The sequence below is a fragment of the Triturus cristatus genome, chromosome 4_2 (assembly GCF_964204655.1).
Source record: "Triturus cristatus chromosome 4_2, aTriCri1.1, whole genome shotgun sequence".
Lineage (NCBI taxonomy): Eukaryota > Metazoa > Chordata > Amphibia > Caudata > Salamandridae > Triturus > Triturus cristatus.
The window spans coordinates 720,084,388-720,098,487 of record NC_140586.1 but is presented as its reverse complement, the minus strand read 5'-3'; the positions used below and the strand labels follow the sequence as shown (position 1 = coordinate 720,098,487).

Genomic DNA, 14,100 nt, shown 5'->3' with positions numbered 1-14,100 from the left:
GAGTAACCATTCATTGCTTTAGCACCTTTTTAGGTGGAAGCCTATCATACAGTACAGCTGTCTGGTTTTAAAATACTTTTTATGGACATTCGGAAAGCTGACCCTGGAATGCATTCAGCACATTATTTACCATTGGCTTTGTGTTTTGTCACTCACATTTCCTTGCTTTCCATTGATTGGTATTCTTTGTTTTAGCTCCTCAAGCATGTTTATGTCCTTCCGAGGGAGCATAGCTTTTTTACCAACTCTCTAGTTGGCTCCGTCTATTCTTCCATAACTGTTCACTTTTCTGGAACTCTTTTTAACTGTTATGCAGCTCACCAAGCGAGTGAGTGTGTTTTTCAGTTAGGTCTGTTGTATGATTCTCCCCTCCTTACACTTTGTTGTCTAAAGCTTTGTGTGCTTCTGTGCACTCCCATGTCCACATTACTGTTTCGCCCATGAGATTTCACCCCCCTCTCCCATATTGCTCTCTGATTTCCATGAGTTTCTCTGCTGCCTTTCAGTTGTTTATTGTAGCGAACAGTAAAGCCAGGATAACCTTACTTAAAGAGTCCCTAGGTTAAGCAATTGATTCCCATGCAAACACAATGATCCTAGTCAGAAAGATTTCCACGGTGGCTGCCTGCCATCACAAGACAATTTTGACAAAATTATGACAAAAATACAACTTAATCCATACAGTATGTAGTGATTGTCTTTAAATTCATCTAATTGCCTCTGGTCAGCTGTTGTGCGCAACAGTCCTCAGACCCCTGCCTCAGACAATAACATGATCTCCTCGGAATACAGTTGATAGGCTCACCACAGTGCATAGGCCCATGTTCCTCAAACAACCCAGCTAAGCAGGTAGTAAAACTAATAAATAAACACGTCATGTGTGCTTTCAATTTCCAAGGGATGGAAGCCTTGCAGGTGTCGCTGTGTGAGGCCATTTCTCAGTGATGAAGCTGACATTTCACTCACTGCTTGCTCTGACTACACTTCTCTGTTTCTAAGCACTGTAGAATCACCACCTTACCACCGCCCTAAACCACCACCAACCTAATAGGCACCTAACCACCACCCTGAGTCTCACCCACCCTACTGTAACCGACACCACCTCCCTCACCACCACCTTCACCACCCTCACCTAACCACCCTAACTACCACCACACTAACCACTACCACCGTAACCAGCCTATGAACACCTTACCACCACCCTACCCTAAACACAACCACCCTACCCTAAACACTGTCACCCTATCCATCCAACCACAAACACCCTAGCCACCATCCTAACCTCCACTACCGTTTTAAACCACAGCACTCTAATGATCTTCACCTGAACCACCACCACCCTAACACCACCAAACAAAACCAAGACCCTAATGGCCACTACCCCCAACCACCCTAAACACATCACACTAACCAGCCTACCACCACCCTACCCTTAACACCATCATCCTGACTACCACCATGGTAACCACCACCCTACTTTAAGCACCACCACCATAACCTAACAACTACCCTAATCACTGCTATAGTACCATAGCCACCACCAGCTGCACTACCCCTACCACCACCTCCATGCTAACCACCACCAACCACACCACCCTACACTAACCACCACCATCATGCCCTAGCCACCACCACGCTAACCACCACCACCCCCTCCTAACCACCTCCACCAGTCTGCAACCACCACTACCATCTCCTAACCACCACCACCATCCGACCATAACCAAAGCCCTAACCACCACCCAAACAACCACCCTAACTTCTACGACCCTAACCATCAACACCACACTAACTACCACCCCAACCCATCACCACCACCCTCACTACTACACCATAACCACCACTACCATCTGCCTAACCCCCACCACCCGACCCTAACCACCACCACCTTAGTATCCATCACCATCCTACCCCACCCACTATCACCAACCCTAGCTACAACTACCCTATCCACCAAAGTCCTAACAACCACGTAACCCTAATCACAACCACTCTAACCACCAACACCACACCTAACCATCACCACCCTCATCATTGACACCTAACCCTAATAACCACCATCCTTACAACAACCACCTCTTGATGCTAACAACCACCCTAAACACCATCACTACCCTAAACACCACAATAACCCCCACAACCAACCACCACACTAACTACCACCACCCTAACCAGCCCATTACCACCAACATCCTACCCCACCATCATCCCCCTACCACCACCATAACCACCACCACCCTACAGGCCAACCTACCATAACCACCACCACTACCTTCACCACCCTACCGCCAACATCACCACCACCCTTACCAACACTACCTCTCACCTTCTTCACCACTAGCAACCTAACACCACCACTCTACCGCAACCCTAACCACCCTAGTTACCACCACCACCACCACCCTACTAGCTACCACCACCAACCTATTAACCATCACCCTGTTCACCAACACCAAACATCCCCATCACCACCATAAACACCACCCACCCCATCACCACCCAGCTCACAACCACCCAGCCCAGCTAACAACTGCCCGAACCACCACTCTAATTACAGCCACTACCACCTTAACCACCACAATCACCCTAACCACCCTCACCATCCCCTACTACCAGCCTGACTACCACCGCCTTAACTACCACCACCACTCATCACCCTACCACCAGCCTTACCACCACCACCTCACCACCACAACCCGAACCTCCTTACGAAAACCACCAGCCCTTTTCACTAAACATGGCTCTCAGTTCCTCATTTTATGCCAAACATTTGAAATTCATTACTTAAATATTGTTTTCATGGACATTTGTGGTCTATGTTTGCGTTTATTTACTCTTGAGTGACTTGTTCACATCTGAAACTATGCATCCGAGTATTCAGTAAAGCCAATTCATATCCAAGATTCACTGAAAAAACCATAGGTTTCACACATGTTATAGTTAGCGGAAATTTTACTGATAAAAAACCAATGAAATTCCCCCGTTATAGTTAGTGCAGGCAACTATAACTCACGCGACCGCAATCCTCTGCTGATGCTAATACTGTATTTAGACACTTATTTGCCCATGTCTTCTTCCATACATTTTTAGCTATACATATATTACAAATATTTTTTTTTCATAAAGACACATATGTCATCAGCAGAAGATTGCGGTCGCGTGAGTTATAGTTGCCTGCACTAACTATAACGGGGGAATTTCATTGGTTTTTTATCAGTAAAATTTCCGCTAACTATAACATGTGTGAAACCTATGGTTTTTTCAGTGAATTTGCAAGGTTTTTTAAATGCTAATTCCTAACTATAACATGTGTGAAACCTATGGTTTTTTCAGTGAATTTGTACGTTTTTTTAAATGCTAAGTTACTTTACGCCATTCGTGGCGTGCGCGCCCACTTAACGCAGTTCGTTCCGTGCGCGCACAGTGAGCACGCGGTGCGCTTCGCGCACCGCACGCCCACTTTACGCAGTTAGTGCCGTGCACGCACAGTGGGCACGCGGTGGAGAGAGTGTGGATAATTTTTTTTTTTTATTATTTTTTTTTAAAATATTTTAGTTTATCTCAGGTGTAATAAGCCACCTGCGGGCACCAATTGCACACAGGGTGGAGAGAGTGTGGATAATTTATTTTTTTTTTTAATTTTTTACCGTACGCGTACGGTAAGCGTAATCGGCGAAATTACCGAAAAAATAAAAATTCCGTTTTTGGCCTTGGGGGATCTTTGGGGACTCCCTCAACATGGCTATGTGTGTGGGAGCTGTCTAAACAGCCCCTTTACATGTTTTTGGGCTTTATATTTTAAAAATCACTCTCAGTGCGAGAGAGAAAATGGCGGCCGCCGCTTCCTGGTTTCGGCCGATTCGAATGTTTACTTAGATCTAAGAGCCAATCAGAATCGTGCTCGCGCACGCCACCGTACGCGTACGGTAAGCGTACCGTAAGCGCACCGTAAGCTGGCTCAGATATATATATTGATTTAAAGGCTATTTTCTCAGAATCTACTGAACAGATTTACACCAAACCTACAAAAGGCACTTCCTTGACCTGAGGACTACCTCTCTGCCAAATTTCTAGTAATTCTGTTCAGCCGTTCGGGCTGTAGCCCTGTCTAAAGGTCCTATGGAAAAATGCATGGGAAAAACGCGTTTTGGGACCCCCCTTTTATCTCAGCCCCCGCTTGACGAATCCCCCCGAGACTTTCAGGGTAGGAGCGGAGCGTAGCGCCCCACCTATTTTGAAAAATTCGCGAGGATTCGTCGACCGGCGCCAAAGTTATTCAAAATAGAATGTTGCGGATTTCCTATGGAAACGTGGTCCTAACTATAACTACCTACTGGCGACCGCCAGTAGGTAATTAAGAACCATTACATACTGTCTATATCTATCAACTTGTTATGGAAATCAATATGTGATAGTTGAGAAGGAACTTTATGGCCAGATGTTGCTGTAAACCCTAGTGCAAGTGCTCGCTGAGCAGATTCACATTTGCATAAAATTCATATTTGATTGTTTTATACATTTTAATTGCTTTGCAGTGGGATTAAGAAAATGTAGTGTTCATCGCATTACGTGGCATGATTTTAATAAAGCAACTGACAAATCCAGACAGTCCTGCTTCGAACACTGGTTGTGTGTGCTTTCTTGTGTTTCTCCCTCCCCTGGATCATATCCTCATTGCTTGTGCCCTTCCACTGCTTACTTTTCAGACACTCCTTTTTTTCTTTTTTAATTAAGCACTCCATGAGAGTGCATGTGGTTTTCAAGTGTCTCCCCTATGTACTTCTCTTCTGCCCTCCATCACCTTCCATGTTTATCGCACATGTTGAGCTTCTCACTCATGCCCTTCCGTGTTGTGCTTGCACTTCTGTGCTTCTCCCCTGCTTTGCTTTTTGGCCCCTATGCTTCTCCCTGTTCCACATTGCACTCTCTCACCCGCGTGCCTCTGTTCCCCTTTGTTCCATGTTGCTCTCTTTTCCTGTGTTGTGCACTTATCCTGCCGTCCTCCATGTTGCTTTCTACCCTGTCCTCTGTGATTTCCCTCCCCCCACTCCCCCCCACCCCACCAGTGGCCTCCATGTTGCTTCCACGGAAGCTCTCCTTCTTGCTTTCTTCCAGCTCCCTTTTGTTAAAAACATTTTTAAAGAACGTTGACATAACTTTTTTTATTTTATTTTACTTAACCAATCCAACTCGGATCACTAAATAAAAGCAACCCTCATCTTACCCCTGTCAAGCAATTATTACACGGCTGCTGTGGCTGCTTCTTACCTTTTTTGGGTGGGGGGTTCTTCTTTAGCCAAAGCCAATAGTTCCAAAAAACAAGACCTATTGGCTTTGGTAACTTTTGTTACATGTCTCTTGTTTTTCAAAGCCAGCTAAACCAGTTACATGTAAAAGTGAGCTGCTCGGAGTCAGCAGTGCATGTTCTGCTCTGCCATATGTGGACACGGGCAGAGGGTTGTGGCTAGAATGGGGTCATGGGCTTTTTCAGGGCTGGATCGTGGCTGCTCCTTCAGCCTTCAAAGCAACATTAGAACAGACCATGTTTGATTGATCTTGTTGGGCCAACCGTCCTTGAGTTTCCTGAGTCCAATCTTTGCTCTAATAGACCAGTAGAATCAGCCCTGCAAATAGAATATCCTGGTGACTCCTTGCAATGTTTATTTCTTGTGGCTTCTAAGTCATAAAGGCAATTGCTAGTGAAAGCCAATGAACTTCACTCGCATGTTTCTTGGCAAAAAAAATTCCATGGTAAGGTTTAAAGAAAATGGTATATTTGTGTTTTTTCTTTTTAATTAGCTGCACTGCCCATGCCTACAATTGCTGCTCTTGATGGCCACGCACTGGGCGGAGGTTTGGAGCTGGCGTTAGCCTGTGATCTCAGGACAGCAGGTATGAATGAATATAACAAAAACACGTTTCCAAATCATTTTTTGCAGAATAATTACTTTCGTTTTTCCTGTTCGTTTGGCTTCAACAGCACGATGCAAATAATTGAATATGCACAGATTATTTCAAGGGAACTTTTGTAGGAAAACAACTGTGGCATAAATGTTGTTGCAGTAATGCAGAATTACAACATCTTGCTATGTTTGAAAATATTGAGTAAACGTTTGGCATTTAAATCGAAATCAGCAATTGAACTGAAAATAGCCACAAATACCAATTTAATGTTATTGAATAAATGGATATGGCAGCAAAGAAATATGTTTGTTTTGCCTAGCCAACCAACCGAGTCATATTTAGACTGTGGCAAAAGGAGGCATGAGCCTTCGTCTATTGCCACTGTCTCTCAGTCACTAATTAAAAGACCGGGTTGGAGGCGGGTTTGTGGCAATAATATGTCGGTGTCTGTCTCCTGCAGCGCCCTGCCAACCCCCCAGTATGTTACAATGGGGTTACGTCATTTTCCATACGGTTTTTACATGGCTTGGCTGGGAGGACGAAGGGTGGCAGCGGGGTGATGGTGGGGCCTGGCAGCTCGGAGCTGGTGTTAGTGCACCTTCTCCCCATCTATCAGGATTTCTCCACCTTGCATTGTCAGGGACATCCACAGCCACGGGTACCCTTCGGTGCTGCAGCAGTGTGTTACCGGCAAAGGAATCAATGGGATTTCTCTTCTGTTGGTGGTGCATGCTTACCCTAGAGAAGGTCTTTCTTCCATTCCTATAGTACCCTAAGGCCCCTGGACACCGTGGAGCTCCTAGGATACCCCCCACCCCCAACTCCTGTGCATGCAGGGCAGCCTTTAAGGGGAATTCTTGGAACTTTCCAGTATTTAGTTGTCTCTTTCAGGTATGGGTTCTGCTTGAAAACCTATCGGGGATCTTGAATGGCAGTACACTCTACCACTTCCATGAGTCAGTGCCAAGAATGTTATCAACTCCAGGTTAGTGCCCATTGTTGAATGCCATACGGAGAAGTGTGGCTCAATGGTTAGAGCGGCAGACCCTGATGCAGAGGACCAGGGTTCTATTCCCGCCTCGGCGGGTCTTGGGCTCAATTTCCTCGGACCTGATCATTCTCGCCTCGGTATCTATTCTAATCATGGGTCCCACTCTGCAACTCTGGGCAATAGCTTGCTTAATCTCCACAACGGCCCCAACAGCGCTAGGATGCCTGGCTTCTCCTTGGGGGTGCCCAGGAGTGGACATTTCACAGGAAAAAGCCAGGAAGGGTTCCACAGCGGTATGAGTTCAGCGCCAGGAAACCCTGGTCCGGGGTAAAAGTGCGCTATACAAGTACAAATTCATTTCATTTCATACTCTTCCTCAAGCAGCTCCCCCCACAAGACAGAATTGCTTTTTTCTCTCCTTTATCCCTTCGTGTTTTAATAGAAGACCAGCTGCCTCATCAGGTCGTACATGATCTTCAAAACCTTCAGCCTTCTATGCAGAGTGCGGAAATCTGCATAAAGAGAAAACTATATACTCTGTGGTATCTGATTTTAACCCGCCTAAAGCTGACAGATAATGATTGATTCCAAGTTTGAGGCAAATCGGTCTTAGCCATTCATGGCATGCGTAGCCATATTGTGGGCAAAAAAAATACCAAGTGTTCCACTGATTCCTGACGATACCCACATGTGGGACAAGAGACAAAGTTACCTTGTTTCCATGTGACAGTGAAAGCCTTTATTGGAGATGAAAAAAGCGGGTGCTCTCTATAAAGGAACATGTCAAATACATTTCTATGATTCCCGTAGTGTGCCACCTAACCGGTACTTTGGTTTCTGTCTGAGATGTAATTTTATCCAGATAAATGGCACAACATCTGCCATACACCTAAGGCCTGTCAGTGTGATTGGCTTTGTCACTGGGTATTAGCTGTTTAAGATAAATAACAAGAAACAACAATGATTTCTTATAAATAATTAACATTGGAAATGTTGAAATTCTGAAATAGTGAGTCTGGGAATTAAATAGCATTGATGCCTGTGGAAGGAATTTGGCCTTCAGTTATGTGTGCTATATATTAGATATGCAGCCTCTTTTTCTCTGCATATCTTGTCCATTTGCACATCTTCAACCCCCTCTTTTTCCTCTTCAGCATTCTCTTTCCACTCTTCCCCGAATGCACATCCTCGCATCTCGGTCACTTCACTGCCCCCAACATGCACTGCACACCCTCAAATTTAAGCACTTTAATTTCCCTTACTTTTGCCTTGCAAATATTGCGACATCTATATATCCCCTTCACACTCCTATCCACAGAATTTCAGTTGCAAATGGAATACACAAACATTGTTCTGTGTGCTCTGCAGAGAGGCCAACCCACTGGCAGGCACTTTGTTTGGCTTCAGCCTTAGCGCTCAATCAAAGCCTCTCATAAACACCTGATATGGCTCAAGCATCAAAGTATGCACAGAACAAAATACAGAGAAACAAAAATATTATAAAATAGCTAACTCTTGGGGAATGCAAGATTAAGTAAAGCATGTGAAAAAAGAGAGGAACTAAATTGCTGAAATGCATTCCCTTGACATTTTTAACACTCATTTGCAAGTCAATCCGTGTCTTTGGCATCCGGGTTAACTTCGGGGCATGAAGACAGGGACAGTTTTTATGTCGTACATCAGAGAACTGGCCACTGTAAGCACATGTTCCACAGTAAGCCCATATCTTTCACTTTGGGCTTGCATCGGACATTTGGATCCATTTTGCAAGGGAACAAGATCGAACCCTGCTCCTTATTTGAATCCATTTCGCGGAAGAGCAAATGCTGCAGCTTCACCTTTAAAGGAGCGAGCAATGTACAGCGAGGGCGTGGGGTGTCACAGTGGTGGAGGTTAACGTGATGAAGGGGTCTCAGCACAATATACATAACACCTCTTAAGCTTGCAAACACTTACCCTTACCAAGAACAAGGCACCGGATAAGACGTGCTTGCATTCACTCTCACGTATGACGAAAGGGTGGGATCTACGAGTTTGAATGACAGACGTCTGAAGTCACGAAGGGATGAAGTCTCGCATGCCCGAAACCATGACGCTAATTGCGTCACCAGCCTTCAGAGTGCATGCAACCAGAGACCACAATGACAATGAAGGGCTTTAAAACAGAAAGCCATGCGTCGTGCATCACCATTAAGAATGTTGATTTACTGCCTGGCTTCCGTCTCCTGCTTCAGAGCGAGGCGGGACAGGCAGCCTGAAACAGATAGCACAGACTTAAATACATCAATTTATTTAAAGATACGATCGTATCTCTAAATAAATCGATCTGTTTAATATTTTTTTATGTAAATGTGTAGGAATTCAGAGGAACGCAGCCCCTGAGCCCTAATGGAGACACCGCCCCCTGGTCTGAACCTTATAAGATTTCATTTCTGCACACTACAATGAACAGGAACAATTTTCAAATTGAGAACTTTCCTCTGTCTGCTTTTTGGTATTTCATTCACCCTGACCACTCTCTCTGCATTCCACCAGTGTCCACCTGTGATGCACACAGCACTCATACACACTTGTCAGTGACGATAGGATCATCAAACTTGGGATTCCCTTTACAAATATGAGTGGGTTTTTTAATGTGTGAAATTGTCTGAAACTAAATGTTCTGGGAAATCCTCTCTGGAGAATACATCTTTCAAAAATTCACACAGCCACCATGGTATTAGGGTCTGATACACGCACTTCTGGCCACTTTTATTAGTAATCCACTAAGGTAACCGCGTACCATTAGTGTGTGGATAACAGAATGAGAGGACCCTGCAAATCAAATTAGTTTTTAATTCAAGGCCCATAAAGTAACTTAATAGGTTGAAAAGTTTCATCTCGCACCCAGCGCACACTAAACAATCGTTCACCAACTCCTCCACGTCCATATCCAAGCCTTGCCACAAAAAGGCAGATAGGATTCAATACTGAGTGAAGGAGAATCCCACATATCCTTCATAAACATCATTGAGAATAATGGGTCTCAAATGTTCTAGAGGATCCACTTGTCAGCTCGCATCTGTAACCCATCCTCCACAGTTTGTTTATGTGAAACGTTTACATACGTTTGCATGCCTGCTTGAAAGTTCTTCCCTTTGGCCAACCACCTCGCACAAAATGATGGCTTGTAACACCACATTGTTATCAGCAGCAAGCCACTTATTCTCAGATATTGCAAAGGATAACTTAGCAGCTACAGGCACAATAAAACAAATCTTATACTCTTTGTTGTCTTCAATGTCCCCCTCACCCTGAAGAGGAAATCTCAATAAATAATCTGCTTTGCGGTTCATACCACCCGAATTGTGTTGAATGTCAAAATGATACTGAACCATCATTAATGCCAAGCAAACAATGCGAGGCATGTAACTCCTCACATGCTCTCGAATAAGTATAAAGACAGGTGGCTTGCAGTCAGTCAACATTTGTAAATTTCGTGTCCCGCCAAATTTCTCTAGAGCCCACAAACATACAAATCTTTTTTTTCTTGAAATGGATAGATTATTAAAGTTTTACCTGTGAACATTTAGAAATTAGTATTTCCACATTAAAAATCTCCAGTTTTTATTGGAACTGTCTGTAGCACTACATGACAACTCATTTATGTCAGCTTGCACACAAACATCCACAGAAAATAATGAATTGTAAAGAGAACCGTTAATTTTTCATTATATATTTCTAGTAAGAGGCCTTCAATTAAAACACAACCTATTTGTAAGGTATTACTGCAACTGACATTTCTTACGCGGAGTTTCTTACTTACTTTTGTTTAAGCCGTGCTTGCACTTGAAAATTCACAGGTAGCTAAAGAGTGCACCACATAAATGTTACCATAAATAATGAGAGCTTGGATTATGTCACCACTGATGTGATCAGTCATGCCTTAATGACATAATTTGAGATGTCATCAATGATCTAATCAGTGGTGTCATGTAACATGTTATGAGTGATGTAATATGTGAGTTCATAAGCAGGGCATGACAGGGGTGCAAGTTCTAGTTGGCTCGGTAAAATACACCTGGTGGATTTCAGTGGTTTTCTTTGTTTTTAAATGTTATTTTTTGTACTATTGCACAATGGAAACTCTGACCTAACTATAACTACAGAGTGGCAACTGAGATAGATAGATATATCTACACACACACACTACAGAGTGGCTACCTCTGTAAAAAAAATCAATATGTATTATTTATTTACTTATTTTTTTACAGATGTAGCCATTCTGTAGTTGCAGTTAGGATTCCAAGTTAGGCTTTCTCGTGATATTTGATTGATAATAACTTTGTCACCGTTTGAGGAATCTCCTATCACAAAACTTTGTACATTGGCTGATGATACAAAGTTGTGTGGTAATTAGTTAAGGGAGTTGCAAAGAAAGAAGGGGTTTCAAAACACGTTTTTCCACCAATGGATTTTCTATAGACAAATTAAGCAGACATAGTGACAAAATGGCTGAACAGATTTACATTAAATTTGGCAGGGATATAGATTATGGTGTTGAAAGGGTCCTTTTTAGGTCAAGCCTAGGCAGTGCGAATGCGCTGCAAGGCATGGTGTATTTTATCTGTGGTGTTTGGCCACACCCATCACTTGTAAGTGGTTCTTTGCAGTACCTCTTCTAAAATCTTGCTTTTCAATGGTCCCTTTGTTGTCTTTGTCCCGCCTTTTGGTTGTTTGTTTCCACCCTGGCGACTGACCCAGTTACATGCATTAGTTTACTTTTAGCCACTTATGCACTTTTGGAGCACTACTTTTTGTTTTAGCCTCAGCTCGCTTGTCATCCCTCTACCACCTCCCGCCCATTGTTGCCTTTCATGCTTGTTTTTGTTTAGCCTCCGCTCGCTCGCCGTCTCTACACCACCTCCCATCCATTGTTGCCTTTCATGCTGCTTTTCTTTTTTTGCCTCCGCTCGCTCGCCATCCTACACAACCTCCCGCACGTTGATGAATTTAATTCTCTGACTTCTTTCGCAGTGGTGAGGGTCAGGGGCACATAATGCCCCAAACTGACAACAGACACACAAGCCGTAGTGTTGTCCGCATCATACTCTCCTTGCTCGGAGCTGCAACACATGTGCTTTTCACCCAACCAACTTCGTGGACTTTAATTGTAGTCGAATAGCACAATGGCTGCTCCATCCCATTCCCTTTTAGCTTTACCAATGTTGTTTACATCTCCATGCCCTTACTTCACCTATCTATCACCGTGTCCATCCCTCCTACCCTTCCCTCTCCAGTCATTGCTTGTTTTGTCATGTTCATAAGGTTTATTTCTTTTAAGTATTATATGCGCCGATTGATTTCTTTTCGGGCCACATTGAAATTTGTGCGAAATTGCACAGAAATTTAAATCTAATTTTGTTTACAGTGGCTCTTTCCAGTCAGTGCTGTTTAATCTGGTAATAACACAGCATCTTTGAAAGGTCGCAGGGCATTATGGGTGGGGGGTTCAAAGCATCCGGTGTTCTTCCTCTGTAACCCCACCCTGACTCAACCCTGCTTGCAGTGATGGCCCGGGACCTCAGGGGGATGGGGTGGCCTGCCGCACAGCTCTCCGACTCCACTCAATAAAGTGCTGGTGCCTGTGGCTTCTAAGGTGACCCCTTCCCGTTAGTCGTCCACGGGACAGCCCTTAGTTGGCTCAGCCCATGGCTTGCTCCTGGGCGACACCGAAGGACAGGCTGCTGTGTCTTCAGCATCACATTGCTGCAAGTGCTTCAGATGCGTCTGCACATCTATTTGTGCTGTCTGGAGATGCTTTATGGACAATCGCCAGCCCTTTGGTTATGGTGAAGCGGGATCCTGTTCGTAGTCTCTAGAACTGTGTGACTCACTGCTATAATTGAAGCCTCTGGAGCACATTAGTAGTGCTGGATGATAGTTAAAGACACACAATTGATAGACGGAATGCAGAACAAATCAAAACATTCTCACCCAGTCAAGAGATCTGGGTTAAATCCATCATTCTTTTGCTCACCATGCCACCCCAGTTTAGACCTGGCCATATGCAAATCAGTCTTGACCCTGTGCCTCATGGGAACAGTCCAGCCCGAACTGCCAAGCCAGGTCCTCCCTGGACTGGACACAAGCATCCTAGGACCGGTTTCGGGGTTTCACCCCTCTTCAGCCAGGATAGCTTGAATCCAGTGGCACAGTGAGCCCGGGACCTACATCTAGGTATACCCGGCGCACCTAGGGCGAGAAAGCAAAAGACACACAATTGATGGACGGATGAAAGTTTTGAGCATGCGGCGAACTACGAGCCCACAAAGTCCCTGCATATTAGGTGGTAAGTTAGTGTTCTTGGCTGCAGGTCTGTTGGTCTTTGCGAGTAGAGATGTCTAAGTATGTTTGTTTCTTAGCATATTTGCATGTTTTTCTCAGTGTCCTTCCTCCTGTGTATGTATGTGCTACCCTTTTGTTCGAAGCCAGTCGTGCTTATCCCACCTCCCACTTCTTTCCTTCGAAAAATGCACATTTCGATCTTTGTGAGAAACCCAAAGTCTTTAATTAGGATTCAATCAATCAATCAATCAATTGCATTTATAAAGCGCGCTACTCACCCGTATGGGTCTCAAGGCGCTGGGGGGAGGGGGGGAGATGGGGGGATCAGTGCTCGAAGAGCCAGGTCTTGAGCTGCCTTCTGAAGGGGAGGTGGTCTTGTATGGCGTGAAGGTAGCTGGGAAGAGAATTCCAGGTCTTCGCTGCTAGGTAAGAGAAAGACCTGCCTCCGGCGGTGGCTTTGCGAATGCGAGGTACGGCTGTCCGCTCGAGCGTAGGGTGCGAGGAGGAGTGTAGAAGGAGACGCGGTGGTTGATGAGTTTTGGTCCGAGGTTGTGCAGGGCTTTGTGTGCGTGGGTGAGGAGTCTGAAGGTGATCCTCTTGTTGACTGGGAGCCAGTGGAGTTTCTTCAGGTGTCCGGAGATGTGGTGGTGGCGGGGTATGTTCAGGATGAGCCGTGCGGCCGCGTTCTGAATTCGTTGAAGTTTCCTCTGCAGCTTGGTGGTGATGCCGGCGTACAGAGTGTTCGCATAGTCCAAGCGACTGGTGACGAGGGCGTGGGTGACGGTCTTCCTGGTATCGGTGGGGATCCAGCGGAAGATCTCGCGGAGCATGCGGAGAGTGTTGAAGCATGCCGAGGTCACCGCGTACCCACCAAGGAA

At 45.0% G+C, this 14,100-nt stretch overlaps 1 protein-coding gene across 2 annotated transcripts in view; it reads left to right on the top strand.

Moving 5' to 3' along the window:
- The window catches only part of LOC146834961 (enoyl-CoA hydratase domain-containing protein 2, mitochondrial-like), a 205,802-nt gene that overhangs the window by 125,648 nt on the left and 66,054 nt on the right, over positions 1-14,100 (top strand). The window contains exon 5 of one of the 2 annotated variants that reach the window (XM_085602605.1): positions 5,800-5,892. The exons of the other annotated variant lie outside the window; for it this stretch is intronic. Coding sequence (XP_085458731.1) covers positions 5,800-5,892 — 93 coding nt within the window. The remainder of the gene's footprint in view (positions 1-5,799; positions 5,893-14,100) is intronic. 2 annotated transcript variants of the gene reach the window in all.